Below are 27,354 nucleotides of genomic sequence, written 5' to 3'. Positions count from 1 at the left end.
TCTCCAAATCAAGTAGAAGTGAGATATTAAAATTAACAAATGTTCAGTAAAATCTCAGAGCTTAGAAACCTCAGAAGCCTGTTTTAAATGGCATTACTGATGACACATGGTATTACTGATGGGGCATTTAGAATCACGAAAAGCTGATCATTTTTTCTCTTCTTCAGCTTTCTTTCCTCTTGCATATACCATTGCATATAAACTCTTGCATATACCATTCATAGCTCAACAACATTTCTTGAACTACTACTGTGTACCAGGAACTAAGTAAGGTGTTAGGGAGGATACCAAAGATGAAAGAAAGTATAGGGGGTGCCTGGGTGGCTCAGTGGGTTAAGCGTCCGACTGTTAATTTTGGCTCAGGTCATGATCTCACGGTTTGTGAGATGGAGCCCCACGTCAGGCTCTGTGCTGACAGCACAGAGCCTGCTTGGGATTCTCTCTCTCTCTGCCCCTTCCACCCCCCCCTCCCAAAATAAATAAACTTAAAAAAAAAAGAATAAAGCATTGCTCTGCCCTTGAAGACTAAAAAGCTAGTAATCAAGAGAGAAGGGATGTTTACAAATGACAATAGAAACAGGAAAAAATACAATACAAGGAGGAAATTAATATTTACTAAGTGCCTGTCATGTACAAAGCACTCCATTAAGAGTTATACATATATTATCTTATTTTAATCTTCACACTATCTGTTGAGATAAGACATTATTAACTCTGCTTTACAGATGGGTGAAATGAGACTGAGAGTGATTGAGTAACTTGCCCAAGGTCATAGTTTACAAGCGAAAAACTAGGGTTTGACCTGAAATCTATCTGGTTTTGTTGTCTATGCCCTCTCTAGTGTAAAGCAAAAAAAAAAAAAAAAAAAAAAATCTGTACTCATAAAGTACTGTGGGGATTCAACAAAAGGGAGAGTAGATATCTTGATGGAAGAAGTGGCATGTAAATATGAAAGGTGACCGGGGCACCTGGGTAGCTCAGTCGGGTAAGCGCCTGACTTCAGCTCAGGTCATGATCTCACAGTTCACAAGTTCGAGACCCACATCGGGCTCTGTGCTGACAGCTCAGTAGCCTGGAGCCTATTTAGGGTTCTGTGCCTCCCTCTCTCTGCCCCTCCCATGCTCATGCTCACTGTCTCTCTCTCTCTCTCAAAAATAAATAAACATTTAAAAAATTTAAATATGAAAGGTGATCGTAACTGAATGTATGGAAACGGAGTATGGCTAAGAGGTAACTGGGAAACAATTTGAGAAAAGACTATTCTAAGAAAAGACAAATGAAGAAAAACAGATTTGAAGAGAAATAAATAAATAGCTTCATTTGGCTTAGATGAAGCATAGTGTTCAGAGAATGAATGAAAAATTAGTGGGAGATTGGGTTAGAAAAAGCCAGATCAAGGGATTGAAATATCAGGCAAGTAACTAGATTTTGTTGAACTCTAAATGGTAATCATGTTGAGATTTAAAGTTTTGGGGTCAGAAGAATGACATCATCAGAACCAAGATGGAAAAACTTTATCCAGCAGACATATATGGGATAATATTGGTTGATGCTATCTATGCTCCGTCCCAACCCTCGCTATCTCTACTACAGAAACAGGAAAAAGCTAAATGCTCACTTTACTGACTCGCCTTCCTTGTAGCAATGCTTGACCAGGCAAGCAACAGTCATGTCCTGACAGTGTGCAGAACAGCAATGGGGAAGTCAGGACCAAAAAAAATAGAAATGTGAAATTCTGTCAGGTAGGCAATGAGCTAGAGAGTTGGTTCTGTCAGCCATTACCAATGTCAGACAGAACCAAGGTTCTGTCAGCTCTCAGTGCATAGAGCATGAATACCATGATTTTCATATCAAGTAGTAGAGAGGGAAGGACAAGGAGGGCCTGGAGTGAAAAGAGTCATGTAGACAGGGAATACAGACATGGGGAGCCAGGAAAGGACTCAGTTATCAGAATAGGACTGCCTGAATCTGGGCAAAACTCAATTATTAGAAAGAAGGCATGGCATCAGGATTACACTCAGACCAATGGGACACCTGCATTTTGGAAAACAGTCTTCTTAACTGCCTCATGTTTAAGGTCCCCACTACATCTGCGGATTACCAGATGTATAGGTGCAGGGCAGGACTTGCAGGTGGGATTGAACTCGTCCTCAGAATGGCGGGGTGGGTCTGTGAGAATTGACAGAAGTTCAATATTCCCCTTGACTACTAATATTAAAAGAACTGCCAAAAGAACAGAGATTGCCTCTGTCTTGTTCACCACAATTTCATAGCCTTATTGCTGTGCCTTGTACATAGGAGCTAAATAAATACTTGAGGTATTGACTTACACTGTGTTCATACGAATTAATGAACAAATAGTAGGGTGACCTTCGTTTCAACAGATTAATTTTGCCCCACCTCCCAAACGATTCTCATGACCTCTAGTTTGAAATGCAAAACCTCATCTGTCTTTTTTCGAATTTCCTTTCCTCCTTTCTTCCCTTACTTAACTCGTGTCACTTGTTATTATTTCTCTTCTTACCCAGCCATTTTTTTCCCAGTCTCTGTGCCATTGTTTACTCCATCCCTTTCTTTTTCCTCTCCAAGGATTTGATTTCCTTTGATACAGTGGATTCACAGCAGCATCCTCGCCATTTGTTTCCCTGCCTCTTCTCCCATCTTAACTACAGGTGATAGAATTGCCTTTTTTTTTTCTTTCTAATACCCTTTCACCATCTCATTTTCCATGTGAAGAACCATTTGTTCACCATTTACCATTTAGGTAAATGCAAAGACTCACCTCTCTTCCCTAAGGCCTATTTTCATATTCAGTTTCATACTCTCACTGCGACAGGGTTCACTGCCGTTTAGCTGTCTAGTCTTTGCAATTTTTCGACAACATAAGCTAAATCCATGTAAGCCATCTTCAGCTTTAGGAAGATGATCAGAAGAACTCCCTGAAGAATAGACATTTTCCCTTTTTACCACCGGTCTACAAAATAAAACCTCATTAATCTGGAAGTCCTTACTAAACAATGAGTGATACCAAAGAAGCAGAATGGAGCCTCTCACTCTCTAAGGAAGAGATTTGCAGTGAAACATACTGTGAATAAGATGACGTGGGGATGTTCAACCTATGCAGAACACTCTACTGACATAAACATTTGCACAAGAATAACAAGTTACCAATTATAATTCTGTCCAAATACTTTGGTGAACTTTAAAGGATGTGCAATCTCTCAACTCAAACATTGGCAGCTCTTTTTTTGGAAGTTGGTTATTTGGAAATCTGATTGTATCTTCCCACAGGAATCCTAATAAAATATGGTTTATTTTCTCAGCTCAATTCCCAAAAGCCTATTGCTAATGCACACACACACACACACACACACACACACACACACATTCTTATTGTACAATAGAAATAGGATTAGTAATAATGTCTTAATGGAAAATCCACTGTAAATTGGAATTTGGGATTTTAGAAATGTACCTCTCACAATGCTATCCAGTCAGAAGGGGGTATGAATTTTCAGTGGAGTAGGTAGCCCAGCTAAGAGTCATCCCCTGGGTGACACAGTTATGACTCAGAATGGGTCAGAAACTTGGATTTGAGGACTAGTTAAGGGAATTTGCTTGGAGGAATCTTGTTTAGGTAGCAAACTTTCTTCTCCTTAACTAGTTGCAAAAGGAGATGGGGAGAGAAAGTAAAGAAAAATTTTCAATGTTTATGCTGTTCCCTTTCCCCACAGTTAACAATATGTGCTAAGAAGAAGCCACAGAGATAAGGGAGGAGCAGAATTAGAAAGGAAAGAATGTAGGCACATTAGTTGTATTGAAACATAGATATAAAAAATAAGTTATGGATAATTTTAGCTCATCCATCTTAAAAAATAAGGGAAATTAAGTAGATATTTCAAGAAAAAATGATTATCATTTTAAGTCACAAAAGATGAAGGGAAGAAAAGAGAAGACATATTCCAAATTATTGTTTTAATGTTTATTTATTTTTGAGATAAAGAGTGGGGGAGGGGCAGAGAGAGAGGCAGACAAAGGATCAGAAGTAGGCCCTGTGTTGGTGGCAGAGGGCCCGATGCGGGGCTCAAACTCATGAACCATGAGATTATGACCTGAGCCGAAGTCAGGCACTTATCTGACTGAGCCACCCAGGCGCCCCATACCCCAAATTATAAGCTCTTGTACACATTGTATATACCGTATGTGAATATTATTTTTAGTGAGCCAAAAAAACAGAACAGGAACATTTCAAGAGAAATCTGATCAATTAAAGAAACCTTTCAACCACTTAAAAACCCATTTAAAAATTTCCTAATTTAGATTTTAAATGTACATTGCTTGCTTACTCACTGTATGTACATTATAGATATGTATTAAACAGATTTAGTGTATAGTTTATATAAATTTACTCAAGGAAAAAGTGAAATCATGGTAAGATGGTAATGTAAGATATAATTGTATAAAATACTGTAACTGTACTGCACATATTGATAATCCCATTTACTACATCATTTTTAAGTGTTCGTATTTTTAGATAGATAAAATTTGTTCTTGGACGTAAAAGCCTATTTAATTTCTACTTTTTGCAGAAGAAATTTCCCAAGAGTAGATTAGAGGCTGGGAAAGTAATACATTACAATAGGTAATAGGGAAAATAAAAATACAGATGGAAAGGAGCCAGTGTATAAAAATACACCTATAATTTATAAAAATCTCAGAGCAAATTAAATAATCATTAAGCACTAAATGAAAAACTTCACTAAGAGTTATTTAATTTAAAATCTAAAATTGGAAGTTTCTTTTGAAAATTGTTATGATAAGGAGTAGAGTTAAGAGGTAAGTCAAACTTGTCCTTGGGGACATAGCAACAAAACTCTTTGCCTATTTTTTGTGCCATGGAAAGACAATGTGAGCTATTTCCTGGCTTTGCATTTCCCCTCATACCTATTCTTCCTAAATCTGTGGCTTTCCTTTTGCTGTGACAAGAGGGAGACATTTTGAACAAAATGATCATGTGATTTGAGCGTCCACTGAAGGAAAACTGATAGTCAAGATGAAAGAAAACCAGAACAGGTCACCATTTAAAAATGCCAGGGCACCTGGGTGGCTCAGTCGATTTGAGTGTCTGACTTCAGCTCAGGTCATGATCTCAAAGTCTGTGAGTTCTAGCCCCATGTGGAGCTCTGTGCTGACAACTCAGAGCCTGGAGCTTGCTTCAGATTCTGTGTCTCCCTCTCTCTCTGCCCCTTCCCCACTCGCACTCTCTCTCTCTCTCTCTCTCTCTTTAAAAAAAAAAAAAAACATTAAAAAAATGCCAATTCTATCTTCCTTAAAAGTTTCCAGAATTTTCAAGTACAGGCAGTTAGATAGACCTTACTTTTTTAAGTGCTGTGATATATTTTCAAATCTTGAGGGTACCTGAGTGGCTCAGTCGGTTAAGCGTCCAACTTGATTTCAAGCAGGTTAACAATCTCAAGGTGGTGGGATCAAGCCCCACCCATGTCAGGCTCCAGGCTCAGCTTAGAGTCTGCTTAAGATTCTCTCTCTCTCCCTCTGCCCCTCTCCCCCACTCACTCTCTCTCTCTCTCTCTCTCTCTCTCAAAAAAATCTTGGTTACAGTGATACATGATGTTCTCCCCATTCTTGGCTTCCTGCGCTGGTTTACCATCTTTCTTCTGTTCATTAACTGTGGCTGCACACTCAAGATTTATTATGATCATGTTCTTCTTCTGATAGCCATTTTCTTTAACATGAACTAATATGCTTTCAATGCTGTCTTTTTGTCCAATTATCCAAGTCCTCACACCTGTGTCTGAATTTTCCCCTTTTTGTTTTGTCTATAGGACTCCTTCACTTGTAGCAACTCTTTGTTGTAGCAGATGTCGGTGCCAACCTTCACCACTGCCTTCCTCAAAGGCAGTGTAAGGATACAGGACTCACATGTCCCTACGGCTTCCTGCATTCCTCTAGCAGCTGGAGCATGCTGGACCTTCTGAGACAGGCCAGAAGAGCCAGGGAGTTAACACTCAGCCATGATTCTCAACAGTGAAGGAAGGGAAATTAGTGGATAAATCCATCAATTTCCTGGCCTTTCAGTGGGCAATTCTGAGGCAAGCTCTACAGTCTCCCACAGCATCCTCAGCAATACATCTGTTTTCTGGTCGTCTTGCCACTCCTGTGTCATTTCCCCCACTCATTCACAATGCTTCCTGGGACTGTCTCCTACATAAATTACTTATACCCAAATCCTTATCTAAAAGACAGCTTTAGGTTAGGCAGAAGTGATCCGGGCTAAGAAAGAGGTCCTGTTAATACTTAAAATGTGTTAAAGATTATAATAACCTCAAAACCAGCACTCCAACTTATTTTATTCTGTTATCTTGCCTTTTAGTCTTCTCTTGAGAGCTGAGTGCTACAGGGGTATAAGGTTTTTACAGACACACTTGACTTCTGCCCCCAGTTTTATGGTGTCACTCCAGGTGAGTCATGTATCTCTTCTGATTCTGTGTGAGTCTGTGTGTATATATGTGTATATACACATATATATGTATGCACGTATGTGTGTGCATATAACACACACACACACACACACACACACACACACACACACACACACACACAAGTAAAGTAGTACTTTCCAGGGATGTTGTAGCATTAAATAAAATAAAGCATGCAAACTACCTTTTACTTTGTCTTCATCCCATTATAATGTAGTAGTTTCAAATTTAGGAAATAAGCTACAACTTTCTTTCATGGGGTTTTTTCCCTCCGATAATTGAGCTAACTTAGAAAATAAGAGTGAAAATCACAAATAATGAGAGTATTCTCTGATAGGAACATAAATTAACTACATGGCAAAGTTTTTCTCATGAAGATATTACAGAATGGACTGCTCTACTAAAGTACGTGGGGTTTTTTGTTTGCTTTGTTAGACATTCCTTATACATGGAGCTCATAAAAACTATAAATAATATTCTCATGGTCTATTATGACAACTAGCCCACAATACACAATTTGGATATTGAATAACAGAGCTGTCAGGAAAATTGTTTGTGTACAAAACAATCTAAGGCAGAAATAGCATTTGGTATATCAAAGGGAAAGAGTCGTAAGAGGAACTCAATAAATAGCTATGTTATGTATGGGTATTATGGTGTTAAAGGTAAAACATTAATAATGGCATTCCCTTCTCGATAGCTTCCTGCACACCACGATCAGTATTAATATCAAGTTTATTGTTTTTTTACTGATTCTTCATTTCTGACAATTCCCGTCTTTTGTACTTTTATCTCCCTACACATTCCTCCCCTTCCTAAAATTTCCTCATTTTCTCCAATATGATTTATAGCTCAAAAGATTTTCTGTTGACTGCATGCACATTTAAATATAAATCATGTCTTCAGCCGTTGGTTTATATTGAAAATGTAGATCGAATTCAATATCTGTGTGTAATGAATCAAAAGTAGCTGGTATGATCACAGTCTAAATAATCAGAGTCTGTGTGGATTTACAGCAACATTATTAGTACATGATTAATCAGTACCTAACGCAAACCAGTTCATACCCGACATTTACTAAGTCATTTTATCTTACATTAAAGTCCTGTGGCACTGTTTCAGATCAGTTAAGAGTTTTGCTTTGTATGATAGTACATTGTTAAACTTGCCATCTGGTCCAACAGCTGATGTGGCTCACACAACCCTGGAGAGGCCCCAGAGCTTTACTCCTGGGAAATATTTGGTCTACTGCGTGGTGTCATGATTACTGGTTCATAGCTTTTTTTAATAGCCTTTGAAATGAATTGCAGAAAAATCTCCACACTGAGGAAATCCTAAATTGAAATTAATTTATTAGGAAAGAATTCACTTACCTGAGGACCAGGTTGGCCCTGAAATTGAAAAGAAAAAAAAGAAAAAAGGAAGGCAATTACAAAATTGTTTTTAAAGAGAATAATTTCACAACCAAAACTTAAACTAGTTCCAAAAATCTTTTCCAAATATTTTAATACCTAACTGCTGACAAATTTTACTTTGTGGTTTTAAAAAATCATATTATATCTTAATATTTTTATTGTATGCTATTTATCTAAAATCTTGCTATTATGGTCTATGTTAATTGAAAAATTACTTAAGAGTTTTAGTATGCTCTAGAAAATTGGAGAAAAAGAAGGCAAAAGATGAACTACATTATCATAATGAATGTGGTACTTGAGGGGAGGGCTTCTAGCCCAGACTATTACTATGAGCTACAGGTTCAAATAGCACAGTGACAAGAAAAAAAGAGGCAGATATTTTTAGAATTCCCTGAGTCTTTGGATTTCTCATTGTTTCAATAATACTTTAAGTCAATTTTAAAAATAAACACCTATCTTTTACTCTGTATAATCCAACCTAAGGGCATTATAAAAGAATATGAGAGGTCTTAGGCTCAATTAAAGTGCATCATAACTCCTCACTCAGTCAATAGATCATGTAACCACGGGATAATCTAATTCAGTTTGAATGTCACTTTCTTGTTGTTTAAGCTGAAAAAAATTTCAAAGCAGCATGACTGTAAATCCTTCTCAAGAAAAATCACCTGTGAATAAAAGTATTGATTATACCTCACCTTCTTAAAATCTCTAATTGGGTTTCATGTAAGATGGGATGAAAGAAAAAGTACACATAGAGTTAGGGAATCTTTACAAACAAATTAATAAGGTACAATCTCATTGTGCCAGCTGTATGTCACTAGGTATCAATACAGAAAAGCATGGAACTAATAACAAATTTCAGAGAACACTCTCCCTTTCTCTCCTTCTTTCTCTCTTACCCTCTTTCTCTCTCATCCCCTCTCCAGGCTTGGAATTTCTCTAGGCACTTGTTTGCTAACTGGAGATTAAACAGATGACTTTCAAGATCTTTGTCTGAAAACGGGGTTAGCCAGGTTTTATCTAATCAAACCAGGGAAGAGAACTAAACCAGTTACACTAGATGTTACTCACCCACTCCTGTACCCTAGTGGTGGAGAGGGAAAAAAGAATAACATTCATTTATTCCTGAGTACCAGGCACTTTTGGATATGCTATTCCATTTATTCCTTATAACTGCACTGCATTTTACAAATGAAGAAACTGAGGCTCATAGAAATAAGCTAACAGTCGCACAAGCTATAGATGGAAAAGCCAGAATTTAAACCCAAATCTGATTCCAATGTCCATGCATTTTCCACCAGGTCATTCTGCCTTCCAGCAAAGTTTAAACTCTCATTTGTATACAAACTTGCTCAGATCAACAGTGGTATCAGAACATTCTTCAAGTGAGTGGATGCTCTAAACCTCTCAACAACTCCTGCACTACAAGGCACTGTGTGAATCTCTGCTTCTAGATACAGACCTAGGACCAGCAGGAACCCAGCCTATTAACTAATACTTGTACATAAACCAAGCCAACCGCGGTTCGCGAGGGTAGTAGGCAACCCTAAAATCAGATCTACACATGGGGAACCTACAAAGGCAGGGCTCTCCACCTACATGTAGATCTTCCCAGATTCATGGAATGGATGAAATTACAATATGTGCTCACTCTCACCTGCACTCTGCCTCTCTGGATGCTTTAAGCTTCTGACCTTTCTGAAGTTTTCAACTAATGCAAACTCAGAAATGTGAACATGCATCCTTTAAAGAACTTCAGAATACATTACATCTTCTACATTTTTTTCCTGAAAACTAAAAGGTAAGATTGTCTAAAATCAGAAATGATTTTTTCAAGAGTAACATTTAGCATCATTGCTGAGATTGTTTGTTTCCTATGATTGTTCTACAGATGACAGACTTTTCCTGTCTATTTTTAAAATGTGGCATTTCTGCCATTACACAGAACAAATGATTTTAATGCAATGTATGCATACATTTATATGTTACTATATACAAATATTCATTGTGTTCTGGATTTTATGTTAGTGGTAGTGAAAAAAAATAAATGACAGTAAAATTTAACAGTGGACTTTGGGGCAGCTGGGTGATTCAGTCAGTTAAGCGTCTAACTTGATTTCAGCTCAGGTCATGATCTCACTGTTTGTGGGATGAAACCCCACATTGGGCTCTGCACTGTCAGCATGGAGCTTGCTTGGGATTCTCTCTCTCCTCTCTTTCTGTCCCTCCTCACCACTCACGCTTGCTCGCGCTCTCTCTCTCTCAAAAAATAAATAAGTAAACATTTTTTAAAAAGTTGACTTTTACAAAAGCATTGAAAATCATATAGTACCAGGAAACTCAGACGACTCTAATGTATGATAATAAATTTCAAATGTTTACGGCGTGCATGTGTGCATACATGTATGTATGTGTGAAAAAGAGGGATGGAAGTGGGTTGGTAGACAGGCTTCCCCAAAATTGATGCATATAAAATGGCAAGTTTGATAACTCTCCCTAAGACATGGATTACACAGTGCAAACCTTACAAATGTTACACAACATTCCAGGAAGAGCCAAGAGGCAGAACAGCATGGAAGTCTTTTGTGTGTCTTGTGTCTGTGAAATAACAGCCAGACCAACACTAACCCATCCTGCACACCTAGAAAATTGATTAGAGGATTAACACAACAATCTGCACAACCTGAACCACAGAATTCAGCAGGTACGCGGCGTGGAGAGGTGAACTTGGGGAGCGAGAAGGAGCAGGAAGGGAGGTATTTTTGGGAGCAGAGAGAGGAGGGAGACTGGGGGGTGGAGAATATGGGAAAAGCACCCCTCCCCAAAAGCAGTTGGAGAGAAAGTGGAATATTGGAAACAACCGCAGGGACTAAACTAAAAAGGGAGAAAGGAGAAAGGAGAGGGTTTAAATTCCATTAAGACTGTAAACAAGGGGCGCACAAAGTCTGCAGCTCCACAGCTTGATACCTGGCATTGCTCTGGTGGGAAGGGCAAATCCCTCGGAGCAGAGTGGGGTCCGGGAGGTTCTCGGGCCACACGGGGAAAAGAGGTTCCACTGCTGGAAGGACATTTGGTAGAGACTGTTGAAGCCACCTGGTCCCAGCAGATCCCAGAAACCAGCCACATTCGTTGGTACTGGCACAAAGTCATTAAAGGTGAAGACTGGTGCCAGATGTGTGTGGTAATTTTCCACAATCCCTGAAAAGCTGCTGCTACACTATCTTGCGAACTTTTTCTGGGGCGGGCTGGTACCTGGCCGCAGTTTCAGGGCACTGGCAGCAGCAGGGTCCAGCAAGCGTTCCTGGGTACAGCCCACATTCGGCCATTGCTCATTTGGCCATTGCTCTGTGAGACCCTCCCACAGAGGGGTGGAATGGGTCAAAACCGCAGTCCATCAAAAGTAAGGGGTTGGGGAAAACAGCCGCATCTGAGACAAAACTCAGTAGACAGGTACTGCCTGGGGCCTGGTCACAGAAAGTGAAAAGGCGGGGAGTAGACAAAAACTGAAGACAGAGGATGGGTGCATGACTGCTGATCCAGGAGAACAGACTGGGTAGCTGGGTGGCGCCATTTTCATCACTCCCGTGCATGCGCATATGCACCAACGAGCACCACAACACTCCACCCCAGTAGGCTAGCACCGCCATCTAGTGGAGAGCCGAGCCCCACCCAACTGGGCCAACTTCACTCTTCAAGAACATAAATCTCACCTCCTGCTTAGTTTATGGACTATAAAGTGCTACATAGTCTAACTTCTAGGGGAAAATGAAGTAGTTTCCGTCATACTTCAATCTGTTAGCAGGTCCATCTATTCAATTTTCTTTCCTTTTTTTTCTCTTTTACACTTCTTTTATTTTTCTTGAATACAGAAAGAGAAAAAATTCATTTTTATTTTCAATTTTTATTAAAAATATTTTTCTTTAATTTTTATTACTATATTTTTTATTTTTGTGTAAATTTTTTCAAATTCTATCTTACTTCCATCATTTTATTTTAGTCTATTTCAGTATATTCACCTTTTCAAATTTTCAAACGATTTCCTTTTCTTTTTCTTTTTCTCTCTTTTTCATTTGTTTTCTTTTTCTTGAATGCAGAAAGAGAAAAACTTCATTTTTACTTTCAATTTATATTAAAAATATTTTTCCTTAATTTTTTTACTATATTTTTTGCTTTTATGTAATTTTTTTCAAATTCTATTTTACTTCCATCATTTTATTTTAATCTACTACAGTGTATTCACTTTGTTGAATTTTCAAACGATTTCCTTTTTTCCTTGTTTTAATCTTTTTTCTCTTTTTCGTTTCTTTTCTTTTTCTTGAATACAAAGAAAAATTCATATTTATTTTAATTTTTATTAAAAATACTTTTCTTTAATTTTTTCTACTATATTCTTTACTTTTGTGTGTATTTTTTCAAATTCTATTTTACCCCAATCATCTCATTTTAGTCTACTTCAGTGTATTCATTTTTTCAAATTCTCAAACGATTTCCTTTTTCTTCTTTTTTCTCCCCACCTTTTTTTCCCTCTAATCTTTCAAACCACTTTTAACACCCAGACCAAAACACACTGAGGATCTAGCATCATCTGTTTGATTTTTGTGTGTGTGTGTTTTTAATTTTAATATTTAATTTCAATTTTTCTACCTCATTAATTCCTTTTCTCCCTTCAAAATAACAAAATGAAGGAATTCACCCCAAAAGAAAGAGCATGAAGAAACGACAGCCAGAGATTTAACCAACACAGACACAAGCAATATGTCTGAACCAGAATTTAGAATCACGATAATAAGAATACTAGCTGGAGTCGAAAATAGATTAGAATGCCTTTCTGCAGAGATAAAAGAAGTGAAAAATAACCAGAATGAAGTTAAAAATGCTATAACTGAGCTGCAATCACAGATGGATGCACCGGCGGCAAGGATGGACAAGGCAGAACAGAGAATCAGTGATATAGAGGACAAACTTATAGAGAATTATTAAGCAGAAAAAAAGAGGGAGATTAAGGCAAAAGAGCACGATTTAAGAATTAGAGAAATCAGTGACTCATTTAAAAGGAACAACATCAGAATCATAGGGGTCCCAGAAGAGGAAGAGAGAGATATAGGGGTAGAAGGGTTATGTGAGCAAATCATAGCGGAAAACTTTCCTAACCTAGGGAAAGACACAGACATCAAAATCCAGGAAGCACAGAGGACCCCCGTTAGATTCAACAAAAACCAACCATGAACAAGGCATATCATAGTCAAATTCACAAAATACTCAGGCAAGGAGAGAATCATGAAAGCATCAAGGGAAAAAAAGTCCCTAACCTACAAGCGAAGACAGATCAGGTTTGCAGCAGACCTATCCACAGAAACTTGGCAGGCCAGAAAGGAGTGACAGGATGTATTCAGTGTGCTGAATCAGAAAAATATTCAGCCAAGAATTCTTTATCCAGCAAGGCTGTCATTCAAAATAGAAGGAGAGATAAAAAGTTTCCCAGACAAACAAAAATTAAAGGAGTTTGTGACCACTAAACCAGCCCTGCAAGAAATTTTAAGAGGGACTCTCTGAGGGGAGAAAAGATGAAAAAAAATATATATGTATATAGAAATAAATAAATATGAAAAGCAACAAAGATTAGAAAGGATGAGAGAACACCACCAGAAACTCCAACTCTACAAACATCATAATGGCAATAAAGTCATATTTTTCAGTACTCACTCGAAATGCCAATGGACTCAATGCTCCAATCAAAAGACATAGGGTAACAGAATGGATAAGAAAACAAGATCCATCTATATGCTGATTACAAGAGACCCACTTTAGACCTAAAGACCTTCAGACTGAAAATTAGGGGATGGAGAGCCATCTATCATGCTAATGGTCAACAAAAGAAAGCTGGAGTAGCCATACTTATATCAATCTAGACTTTAAAATAAAGACTGTATCAATAGATGCAGAAGGGCATTATATCATAATCAAGGGATCTATCCACCAAGAAGACCTAACAATTGTAAACATTTATGAGTCAAATGTGAAAGCACCCAAATATATAAATCAATTAGTCACAAACATAAACTCATCGAGTCTCATCGAGTAGGAGACTTCAACACCCCACTCACAACAACGGACAGATCATCTAATCAAAAAATCAACAAGGAAACTTGGCTTAAAATGACGCACTGGACCAGATGGACTTAACAGACATATTCAGAACATTTCATCCTAAAGCAGCAGAGTATATATTCTTCTCCAGTGCACATGGAATGTTCTCCAGAATAGACCACATACTGGGACACAAATCAGCCTTATGTAAGTACAAAAAGATCGAGATCATACCGTGCATATTTTCAGACCACAATGCTATGAAACTCGAAATCCACCACAAGAAAAAATTTGGAAAGGTAACAAATACTTGGAGACTGAAGAACATCCTACTAAAGAATGAATGGGCTAACCAAGAAGTTAAAGAGGAAATTAAAAAGTATATGGAAGTCAATGAAAATGATAACACCACAACCCAAAACCTCCGGGATGCAGCAAAGGCGGTCATAAGAGGAAGGTATATAGCAATCCAGGCCTTCCTAAAGAAGGAAGAAAGGTCGTATCTCAGATACACAACCTAACCTTATGCCTTAAGGAGCTGAAAAAGAACAGGAAATAAAACCCAAAACCAGCAGAAGACAGGAAATAATAAAGATTAGAGCAGAAATTAATGCTATCGAAACCAAAAAATCAGTAAAACAGATCAATGAAACCAGAAGAAAGGTGTATCTCAGATACACAACCTAACCTTACACCTTAAGGAGCTGGAAAAAGAACAGGAAATAAAACCCAAAACCAGCAGAAGACAGGAAATAATAAAGATTAGAGCAGAAATTAATGCTATTGAAACCAAAAAACAAGTAGAACAGATCAATGAAACCAGAAGCTGATTCTATGAAAGAATTAACACAATTGATAAACCACTAGCCAGTTTGATCAAAAAGAAAAAGGAAAGGACCCAACTAAATAAAATCAAGAAGGAAAGAGGAGTGATCACAACCAACACAGCAGAAATACAAACAATAATAAGAGAATATAATGAGCAATTATATGCCAATAAAATGGGCAATCTGGAAGAAATGGACAAATTCCTAGAAACATAGACACTACCCAAACTGAAACAGGAAGAAAGAGAAAATTTGAACAGACCCATAACCAGTAAGGAAATCAAATTAGTAATCAAAAATCTGCCAAAAAACAAGAGTCCAGGGCCAGATGGTTTTCCAGGGGAATTCTACCAAACATTTAAGGAAGAGTTAACACCTATTCTCTCGAAACTGTTCCAAAAAAATAGAAATGGAAGGAAAACTTCCAGACTCTTTCTATGAAGCCAGCATTACCTTGATTCCAAAACCAGACAGAGACCCCACTAAAAAGGAGAACTACAGACCAATTTCCCTGATGAACATGGATGCAAACATCCTCAACAAGATATTAGCCAACCAGCTCCAAAAACACATTAAAAAAATTATTCACCATGACCAAGTGGGATGCAGGGCTGGTTCAATATGTGCAAAACAATTAACATGATTCATCACATCAGTAAAAGAAAGGTCAAGAACCATATGATCCTCTCAATAGATGCAGAGAAAGCATTTGACAAAATACAGCATCCTTTCTTGATAAAAACCCTCAAGAAAGTAGTGATAGAAGGACCATACCTCAAGATCATAAAAGCCATATATGAACAACCCAACGTTAATATCATCCTCAATGGGGAAAACCTGAGAGCTTTCCCCCTAAGGTCAGGAACAAGATAGGGATGTCCACGCTGGTCACTGTTATTCAACATAGTATTGGAAGTCTTAGCCTCGGCAATCAGACAACACAAAGAAATAAAAGGCATCCAAATCAGCCAGGAGGAGATCAAACTTTCACTCTTCACGGATGACATGATACTCTATATGGAAAACCCTAAAGATTCCACCAAAAAACTGCTAGAATTGATTCATGAATTCAGCAAAATTGCAGGATATAAAATCAATACACAGAAATTGGTTGCATTCCTATACACCAAGAATGAAGCAACAGAAAGAGAAATCAAGGAATCGATCCCATTTACAGTTGCACAAAAAACCATAAAATACCAAGGAATAAATCTAACCAAAGAGGTGAAAAATCTATACACTGAAAACTATAGAAAGCTGATGAAAGAAATTGAAGAAGACACAAAGAACTGGAAAAAGATTCCATGCTCCTGGATAGGAAGAACAAATATTGTTAAAATGTCGATACTACCCAAAGCAATCTACATATTCAATACGATCCCTATCAAAGTAACACCAGCATTCTTTACAGAGGTAGTACAAATAACCCTAAAATTTGTATGGAACCAGAAAAGACCCTGAATAGCCAAAACAATCTTGAAAAAGAAAACCAAAGCAGGAGGCATCACAATCCCAGACTTTAAGCTATACTACAAAGCTGTAATCATCAAGACAGTATGGTACTGGCACAAGAACAGACACTCAGATCAATGGAACAGAATAGAGAACCCAGAGGGGTGCCTGGGTGGCTCAGTCGGTTAAGCGTCCAACTTCGGCTCAGGTCATGATCTCACGGTCTGTGAGTTCGAGCCCCGCGTCGGGCTCTGTGCTGACGGCTCAGAGCCTGGAGCCTGTTTCAGATTCTGTGTCTCCCTCTCTCTCTGACCCTCCCCCGTTCATGCTCTGTCTCTCTCTGTCTCAAAAATAAATAAACATTAAAAAAAAAAAAAGAATAGAGAACCCAGAAATGGACCCACAAACATATGGCCAACTAATCTTTGACAAAGCAGGAAAGAATATCCAACAGAATAAAGACAGTCTCTTCAGCAAGTGGTGCTGGGAAAACTGGACAGCGACATGCAGAAGAATGAACCTGGACCACTTTCTTACACCATACACAAAAATAAACTCAAAATGGATGAAAGACCTCAATGTAAGACAGGAAGCCATCAAAATCCTCGAGGAGAAAGCAGGCAAAAACCTCTTTGATCTTGCCTGCAGCAACTTCTTACTCAACACGTCTCTGGAGGCAAGGGAAACAAAAGCAAAAATGAACTACTGGGACCTCATCAAGATAAAAAGCTTCTGCACAGTGAAGGAAACAATCAGCAAAACTAAAAGGCAACTGACAGAATGGGAGAAGATATCTGCAAACATATCAGATAAAGGGTTAGTATCCAAAATCTATAAAGAACTTATCAAACTCAACACCCAAAAAACAAAGAGTCCAGTGAAGAAATGGGCAAAAGACATGAATAGACACTTCTCCAAGGAAGACATGCAGATGGCCAGCCAACACATGAAAAAATGCTCAATATCACTCATCATCAGAGAAATACAAATCAAAACCACAGTGAGTACCACCTCACACCTGTCAGAATGGCTAACATTAACAACTCAGGCAACAACAGATGTTGGTGAGGGTGCAGAGAAAGAGGATCTCTTTTTCATTGTTGGTGGGAATGCAAGCTGGAGCAGCCACTCTAGAAAACAGTATGGAGGTTCCTCAAAAAACTAAAAATAGAACTACCCTAAGACCCGGCATTGCACTACTAGGCATTTATCCACGGGATGCAGGTGTGCTGTTTCGAAGGGACACAGGCACCCCCGTGTCTATAACAGCACTATTAACAATAGCCGAAGTATGGAAAGAGCCCAAATGTCCATCGATGGATGAATGGATAAAGCAGATGTGGTATATATATATATACACACACACGTATACAAATACATGTATACGTGTGTGTGTGTGTGTGTGTGTATGTATATATATATATATATATATATATATATATATATATATATAATGGAGTATTACTCGGCAGTCAAAAAGAATGAAATCTTGACATTGGCAACTACATAGATGGAACTGGAGGGTATTATACTAAGTGAAATTAGTCAGTCAGAGAAAGACAAAAATCATATGACTTCACTCATATGAGGACTTTAAGAGACAAAACAGATTAACATAAGGGAAGGAAAACAAAAATAATATAAAAACAGGGAGGGGGACAAAACAGAAGAGACTCATAAATATGGAGAACAAACTGAGGGTTACTGGAGGGGTTGTGGGAGGGGGATTGGGCTAAATGGGTAAGGGGCACTAAGGAATCTACTCCTGAAATCATTGTTGCACTATATGCTAACTAATTTGGATGTAAATTTAAAAAAATAAAAAATTAAATTAAAAAAAAAAAAGATTCCTGGGCTGTCTACATCAAATCTTCTCAGTCAGTATGATGTAACAAATATTCCCTAGAAGACACCTAGAATACCTGTAAGGAGACAGTCCAGTAGCTGGAGTCTTGTAGTCATTATGATAGAACTATCTGAATAAATGAGGAAAGTGATCAGAGGGCAGGTTTCAGTAGGCATGGCAGTGCCAGCTTCCCCCATGGGAGTGCACAGCATAAAAAGACATTGGACAAGAGCTCAAAAGTGAAGAGCATCTCAGAAACTCCCTGGTGATTGAGGACACTGGGCATGAACACTTTATAGACAGATCGCCAAAAGAAACATCTCAGAATTTCTTTAAGTTGCTTTTGAGTAGTTCATTGAGAAACCCAAGTATTTGCATTCATTTGCAGGGATTTTTCTAGTCTATTCTGATTTACGAGTAGTGAACATTATTAGAAATCAACTGTGAAAGTTTTTTTCGGTTTTCTAAAATACACTCTCAACGAATAGTTGTAAATTGTGACTAAGGCTCACAAAATAGTTGAATTTTTAAAAATGGAATTCCGGAAAAGGACTTTTTTCCCAAGTTGAATTTTTAAAAATGGAATTCCGGAAAAGGAACTTTTTTCCCAAGCAAATCACCAAACTGTTTACAGAAATAAAAACTCAAATCTAGTATAATCAAGAGCTATTCCAAGGGTTAAATCACAGAAATACTAAAGTTTGAAAAAATTGACGTAAAGGTGGAGAATGCTGAGTGCTGTGAGTCACTGATTTACTGTATGTCAACAGCTCAATGCAATGCCCTCCAGACAGCTAAGGCACCAGCGTGAAGAAAAAGAAACAGCAGGAGGAGTGACTTTAAAAAGTGGTAATCAGAACAGCATGGTGAAAAACAATCAGCCAGTAGCTGAAGCTTGACAGAAAAGTGTTCAAAGCAAGTTGAAAGTTTTGTGAGGCAAGTAAACCACAATGGAGCATGATAAATGAGATGACGTATCACTCGACTATGTATTGTTACTTCAGGCAATTAAAGAGCAATATTAACCATTCTTAGTTAGGCTGTTATCACAATTACAGCTGCCAAAAAGTGCTAACATCCTTCTCTAAATCGACAAAGTCATTTAGATTTCTCACTGAGGCAATTAGTTTCACTACATGATATTTTTTTATGGATAGTAAATCTGTGTCATTCCTTTTCAGATGGGAAAAAAATGCCATTTTCCCATTAACACTAGCACAGATAAGCACACAAGTTTGCACTTTTAAACTACAATCTTACTTTTGAAATACTAATTGGAATAACAGACCCACATACATCACAGACTCACATACATCTTTACTGTGATACATTTTGAAATGAAAACTTGAGGGAATATAGTATGGTTCATGCAACTTTAAAAGGTGCTACATCTGCTTCGAGGTAATTAGAAAGAAATTACTTCGATAACTTATAAATTCATCCTTAACTGTCTCAAACTTGCTACCACGTTTAGTACCCTCAGATTCAGATTCATTTCATTCCCTTGAATTGAAAAAAAAATACTTAAAAATAATAATTTCTATGTGTTGCATTTTGGAACACTTACTGTCTAAAAAAGATTATTGGAAGGGGATTACTGTAATTCATGATCTCTTGAAAAGTCTCAAATCCACACATTCAGATGTTAAGTTTATTTTTCTTTTCAGGGGAAAATAGTATGTAAAGTAGGCATCCAGGTAAAGCTGTAGAATGACATCATAGGAACTCTGAGTAGCAGCAGGATTGTCCTGATGGCAGGATGTTTTAAGGAACAGAAGATGGTCCTAGCATGGTGCCTTCTCAATGGGATTCCTTAAACCAATGCAGTTTCACCTACAGTCTGTGCCACTAAGTGGAACAGATACATTCTACATCTGCAGTACGAGGAACAGGAATCTCACCCATCCTCACTACATGTTGAAACTTTTCACATTTCATCCCCAGTATCTCGTTGCCCAAGTTATAAGGTGCTTCAGAAATAATTGTTAGATTGCTAGAAGGTGAGAATATTTTGACTAGTCCAAAGATGGTTTACAATATCCTTAAAGAATCGTTAGTAAGCCTACTATTCTTACATTACAGGATTATATTTTCAAAATGTACCTTCCCAAAAGAGTTTTCTTGGCTTCTGTTCATTGCAGAATAAACACATCTTGCCAAAGAACAAGTCCTTCCCCTCAATGGAATCTTATTCAGATAACAGAGATGGAACCAAGACAGAAGCCTATGGGGGCTTTAGAGGAGGATTTACATACCTACACACACGCCACTGAATAAAAGGCATGAGAATTCTACCCTGAAGAAAAATCACTCCCTGGTTAGATTAAGCCTCCATATCCAATCAATGTGAGACTGTTATATCAAATTACTTTGTGAATTATAAAATGCTATACAAATGTAGTATGGCAATTTATAGCAGCTTATAAAACCAATACCAACAATTCATTCTGCTAATTCAAATTTAGACAAAAAGTGTCTCTTAATTTAAAAAACAAATTAACATGCAAATGATACACTACCGAGAAAAGCAATTGAAGAAATAAAGCATTATGGGTTATGTGTATTAATTAAAAAATGACTGCAAAGACTGCATCATCTCTCAACATCTATAAGCTGTTCATGCTCCCGGGGACTTACACGCTTGACTGAAATAAATATTATTCATAATTTATATTGCCTGTTGTGTTACCCTATAGGATAGATATTAATAATTCTTACCTTAGCCACAGTCACATAATACTACTTAGATAACAGCATTTCAATTTAAGGTTTTCTTTTCAAAATTACTTAATCCCTGGTGGTTTTAATTCTGGGAAAGAAAAGCCATATTCCACTACAGAGGGGAAAAAAATAGCTACAGGCTCTAGCCTGGTGGGTATATCTTTTCTAAAATTTGAGATAAAGAAAGAGTGAGAGCAAACATAGAGACGGTCTTGATGGGTTCGATGTACTGAAGAAAAGAAAAATTGATTCAAAATGGAAGATTTCTTCCATTTTCTTTTCTTTCTCAAGAGCAAACGTTCACAATAAGAACACAGAAAAGTAAAGAATTTTATCATGTGCATTTTTTGTCATTAAAAGTTTCACATACTAAATATGAGTAAGATAAAGACTCTCTATATTAATTTACAACATTGAAACTTATTGGATGCCTATCATTCTACTGAGGTTGATTCAAATTTTTGCTTACATCTTTTGATATAAATATTTGACTATATCACTGATTATTTCCTTATAATACAACACTGAAAACACAGTGTTACTCCAATTATGAACTTCATATGTTTTATTTACTTATTTTGTGGAACATAAAACACAGATTATACATTTTTTAGGCTATAGTTTTACATGTGTATACATATGTATTCATACAGACATATATTTGTAAATCTATCTCTATGAAGAGAATAAAGAAGGAAATAAAGAAGGAAAATAAGAGAAAGAAAGAAGGAGGGAGAAGAGAGAGGTGTGAGGAAGAAGAGAGGAAAACGTATACAAAATGGCAATTATCCCTGGGTGGTGGAATTATGGGTAATTATTTCCATCTTTAGAGTTTTCTGTACTTCTCAAAATTTTATTACTACAATGTCTTGATTATAAAAGTATTTGTCACATGATACAAATTCACTGTAGAAAAATCTTAAACAGAATTTTAACTAAGTTGTTAAATTTTTTACATACTAAATTCATTCATTCAAAGGTCTAGGCCAGAATTTTGAATTCCATTTTCCAACTTCTCCCAATTCAGTGTGTTTTTAATCACTTGGACGGATGTTGTGAAACAATTAAAATTATCTTTCAAAATTCAATAAGGAAAGATTTTGAATTCACTTTCAGGGTGTGTCCCACATCACTTTTAGGAGTAGATTAGGAGTAGAGAAAGGGGCAGGAAAGTTCCAGAGTCAAGCACTCAATGATAGGAAGTTGGCTCCACATAGCACAGGGATCCTTACTAGGCTGAGTTTGTTAGAACCTTTGCTATTTTGCAAACCAAAATATTTGGGTTTGGGGATTTAGCTGTGTCATTTCATGGATTCATTTAAAGAAGATATGCTTTAGGCTATAAATGTGTATTAAACTCCTAAAACATAATACTTATCCAAATCTTTTCACCAACTGGCATGGAATCAGGAAGGGCTATCGAGGTGTAAATAAATGACAAGTTTTACAAACATTTTAGTAGGACACAGTAAACATATAGAACACATGTGAGGAGAGACACCTGCACAGCTTCATACTTTTAAAAATACATGCTTTTTAAAGAATGCAAAGGCAATTTTTACTTCCTTGACAATTTTTATTACATTGCATATAACAAATAACTTGGTTTCTGCCATGTTTATTAACATTTTTAAAAGTGTGCTATTTTGATTGTTCCAGATAAATACTGGAAGCCAATTTATAAACATCTCTCAGGCGTATTATATTTATATAAGTGCCCAATTCCAATTTTCTAAAAATTGTGCAAAGGTGCACTCGACAGTGCGCTCAATAGCTGTATGTCCTAGATGTTTTGCGTTAACAAATCAGTGCTACAGAGTCAATTAATTCATAATGTACGACTCACATAATGCTTATTGCTCTGGGGAGAAAGAACCCTAAAAATGAAAACCTATTTTAAAACTGGGGAGAAGAAGTTTTGCAAATTGAGAAGCTTATGTGCTTTAGGATCCAAGATGTTTGGGACTGCATCATAATAACTACCACTTACTAACTATCATAAGACACCAAGAGCTTTATAAATGATACCCCTGTTACAATAAGCCTGCAAATTAGGAGTCATTTCCATCATTTTATAGTTGAACAAACCAAGTCTCAGAGAGGTTAGTAGCATCCCCCAGAGTCACACAGCTTCTAAAAGGGGAAGCTGGAATATGAACATGGGTCTGACTTGCTCCCACTTGCATCATACCGGTAGCTGAAGCTATGGGTTTGGAAGAGATTACCCAGGGGAAGCAAGAGGCACTGATTCTTAACCCTCTTTTGAATTGAATAAAAGTTTTTGTTGCTCTAGTTAGAAATATCCACACATGAAACACTTAAAATTTTACACACACACACACACACACACACACACACACACACACACAAACCTTTAAGTCCATTCATCAATTCTCTAGTGAGTCATTCACCCCAGGATAAGAGAAATATACCTCTAGGTAGAGAAAGAGAAACATTTCAAGAACAAGAGAGGATGAGTGTCCCAGAAAGGAAATAGGAAAAGAATTAAAAACGGCAACAAGCTAGAGTTACAGAAGTCAAGCTTTGAGAGAATTTCAAAAAGAGAAAGTAAAATAAGGACCACAAAGAGTGTATGGCATTTAACCAATAGGAAGTCAGAATCTTTATTGCAACTGGTTGAGGAGTGAGGTGAAGAAATTAAGACAAGAATAAGCTCCTCAGGGGGCGCCTGGGTGGCTCAGTCGGTTGAGCTTCCGACTTCAGCTCAGGTATTAATCTCACGGTTTGTGAGTTCGAGCCCCACGTCAGGCTCTGTGCAGACAGCTGGGATCCTGGGGCCTGCTTTGGATTCTGTGTCTCCCTCTCTCTCTGACCCTCCTCTGTCTCTCTCTGTCTCAAAAATAATAAAAACATTAAAAAAAAAAAAAAAAGAACAAGCTCCTCAGAGAGCAAGCAGGTGTTATCTGAAGTGCCAAGTATGATAGGTTGTTAATGGCTGCCTGGAATAATGGGTTACAAGAAGGTTCTGGGATTGGGAAAGAGTGCTGGGATTAACCAGCAAAGGGCAAAAAAGCAGAAAGTATGTGTATCAAGTATTTGCCAACCTAAATAGAGAATTCTTTTGAATCATTGTGTGTGAAGGGAAGGGAAAATAGGATAGTAGCTAAAAGGAACACTGGGCTGAGGAAAAGTTTTTTTTCTTTTTTTTTCATAGTAAAAATGAAAAAGATTTTAAAATGTTTACAAACTGACAGAAAACTTAGCTAAGAGAAAAGAAGCAGCTTGTAAAACAAAACAAATATGGTGTCAGAGAATAAGGGTCAGGAGATGGGGTGTCACTTTTAGAAGAGGAGAAAGAAAGTGAGGACAAATATACATTTGGATGTACAGAAGCAGAAAATGGAGGTATTCTGTGCTCTAAATCTCAAGGGATTCTGAAGAAGTTTGCCAGGTATGTGATGGGTGTGGGAAGAGTAAGGCTGATTATTCATTCATTCAGCTAATATTGCTTAAGCATCTCCAGTGTGCCAGGCATCCTTTGGGTACTAGGAATATAGCAAACAAAACAAAGTCCCTACTATCATTCTTATTGGGGGAGATAGATTGTAGGAGAATGTTTATAAATAATGTGGCAAGTGGTGATAACAGCAAAAAAGAAAAATATATGAGGATAAGGAGGCTAAGAGAGCGATTCAGTGGGAGGGTGCCATTTTATATGGTGGTCACAGAAGGACTGTCCAAACAGAGGAAGGGGGGTGGGGGGGGGGAAGGAAGAGCAAGTGGAGGGCCTGTAAGGTGGAAATAAAGTGTAACTGACAGTGCACCTGGACTAGAGGGAAAAATGGAAAGGGGTAAGGAGTGAAGTCATAGAGGTGGAAGGGACAGATTGCATCCAATTTTATAAGTCATGATAAGAAGTTGGCTTTTAACCGAAATGAGCTAGAAAACTGCAGGGAGAAGGTTTTTCACAAAGAAATCATATAATGTGAATTATATTTGAAAAGGATCATGTTCATTGTGGGAAAAGGGCTATAAGAGGGCAAAGGTGTCAACACAAAGAGAAGGTAGGAGGCTTTTGTAATGATCCAAGTGCAAGACAAATGATGGGATGGGCCAGAGGGTAGTTAGTGGTGAAGGAGGTAAGAAGTGGTCAGGTTCAGCATATATTATGAAGAAAGCGGTGCCAGATTTGCAGAGAGATGAGTAAAGGAGTGTGTGAGAAAAAAGAGGAGTCAGAAATGACTCCAGGGTTTGACTGGGGCACCTAAAGGAGTAGAGGTGCCATTTCCTGATGAGGTCTTGAAGACTGTGAGAGGAGCACCTTTGAAGAGTAAAGGCGGACGAACTGGTTTTAGACATGTTAAGTCTCAGGTGTCTGTGAAACACCCATGTAGAGATGTTGAGTAGAAAGTTGGATACATGAGACCAGAGTTCATAGAGGAAGTCTGGGTAGAGATATAAATCTGAGAGCTTTGGAGATACAGATAAAATTATATGAGATCACCTACTGAGTAAATATAAATAAGGAAGGAAAACAGCCCCCCCAAAACGAGCCTTTGAGCATTTCAACAGGTACTGGCTATGAAGAAGAGAAAGAACTAGCAAGAATAGGAAGAGGCCAGTGAGGTAGGAGAAGTGCCTTGAGAAGTTATATCAAGCAAGGGGATAGGCAGGGAAGGTGCTTCAAGAAGAAGAGAGCAATCAACTGTGTTGAATACAGTCCAGTGAAATTCACACTGAACCCTGACTACTAAATTTGTCATGGTGAAGGTAATCAGTGATCCTGACAAAAATGTTTCCAGCAGAGTGGTAGAGATGAATGCCTGGTTAGATTCAATAGAGAATGAGAAAACAGATTTGGTGACTGTGAACAACTCTTTCTATGAGTTTTGCTGTGAAGTGCAGAGGGAGTTAACAAATGCAAGAGTGTCTGGGGGAAGGTGTGAGGTCAAAGAAGTTGTTGTTTAAGATGTAAGATAAGGCTGAGGGGCACCTGGGTGGCTCAGGTGGTTAAGCACCTGACTCTTGATTTCGGTTCAGGTCATGATCTCACAGTCTGTGAGTTTGAGCCCCACATTAGGCTCCCCACTGACCAGGCAAAGCCTGCTTGGGATTCTTTCTCTGTCTCTCTCTCAAAATGAATAAATAAAATTTAAAAAATTAAAAAAGAAAAGATGGAAGGTATGGCTTCATTTTATGCCAATAGAATTATCCAGTAAGGAGGAAAAATCACTGATATAGGAGGGAGGCAATTCCAAGAACAATGCCTTGAAGAAGGCAGAGGGATTAGCTCAACTGCACAAGTGAAGGGACAGTTGATCCCTTGTAACAGGAGGAAAGGATGGTGCAGATGTGAACAAATTATCAGATCTGGTGGTGGGAGTGTATACAAGTTATATTCTGATTGCTTCTATTTTCTCGGGGAAATAAGAAGTAAGGTTACCAACAAAGTTAAGTAAGAAGAAGCTGGAGGATTCAGGAGCAAGAAAAGATGTTTGAAATAGCTATGAGACAAAGACAGTGACTGGATGATGAACATAGATCAGGGACCTGGGCAGCACCATGCATCCTCATGAGATTAGTAGTGTGAATTTAAAATGAAACCAGTTAACTGGGTGGTTATTGTCCTCCCTCATTCAGTGAGGCGGGTGCAGGTGCAGAGTGGAGGGTGAGTTGTATTTTACGAGGCTTGGGTTTCCCTAGGCCAAGCCAGAGAGAGAGGGAGAAGGGCTTTTAGAGGTGTATGCAAGAGTGTGATTAAAATGACACATGACGACATCTAACTTATTAAGGAGGAAAGTGAGGATATGGGGGAGGGTGTGTGGGTAATGGTTTCCATTCTTCCATCAGATATAATTTTTACTCTTCCTGCATTACTTCTTTGACATAACCACTGAACTATATTTAATAAGTTCAATTGTACCAATGCTTTTATAAATTAGTAGAATGTATGATGTGTTGACCTGTGGTTAGTTTTTACCAGCACTGTTTCAACAGTTTCTTTAAACATGCTTTTATTTGAGTTATTTCATCTTTCTATCTCTTTAGACTTAATTGTAGAAATATAGTCTCAAAGACAAAGTATAACAATAATAAAGATGTTATCTATATTTATTCAAAAAGGACTCAAAAATGATTGAAGTATAGAGTAATGATGCAAAACATTTGCCTAAAGTACTCAAGGTTTTCTTATAATTCTTAGTGTCTTTAGACATTGTTTGTGACAAACTACTATAGAATTTATATGAATCACCCATTTCCTACATTTTCTGTAACAAGGACAAATAAACTTTACCAACCAAGTCACAGAACTTTAAGGGTTACAGTGGCCATGCAAACAAAGTGTTGCTGAAATGCCAAAGAAAGAAATACGGCACTTGGAGCACTCAGGCACTCCCAGCAGGATAGACTAACCAAAGCATTTTTTGTTTGTTTAATGTTTATTTGGGAGGAGGAGCAGAGGCAGAGGGAGAGAGAGAGAGAGAGAGAGAGAGAGAGAGAGAGAGAGAGAGAGAATCCCAAGCAGGTTCCATGCTGATTGTGGAGCT

General features: G+C 37.8%; 1 protein-coding gene across 2 annotated transcripts in view; it reads right to left on the bottom strand.

Moving 5' to 3' along the window:
- COL25A1 (collagen type XXV alpha 1 chain) overlaps nt 1–27,354 on the bottom strand; it is a 460,318-nt gene that overhangs the window by 157,417 nt on the left and 275,547 nt on the right. For both annotated transcript variants that reach the window (XM_042933945.1, XM_042933946.1), the window contains exon 5: nt 7,871–7,888. In XM_042933945.1, coding sequence (XP_042789879.1) covers nt 7,871–7,888 — 18 coding nt within the window. The remainder of the gene's footprint in view (nt 1–7,870; nt 7,889–27,354) is intronic.

This window comes from Panthera leo, chromosome B1 (genome assembly GCF_018350215.1).
Source record: "Panthera leo isolate Ple1 chromosome B1, P.leo_Ple1_pat1.1, whole genome shotgun sequence".
NCBI classification, from domain to species: Eukaryota; Metazoa; Chordata; class Mammalia; order Carnivora; family Felidae; genus Panthera; species Panthera leo.
The sequence above is the reverse complement of the archived record's forward strand: the minus strand, read 5'-3'. Positions and strand labels throughout refer to the sequence as shown.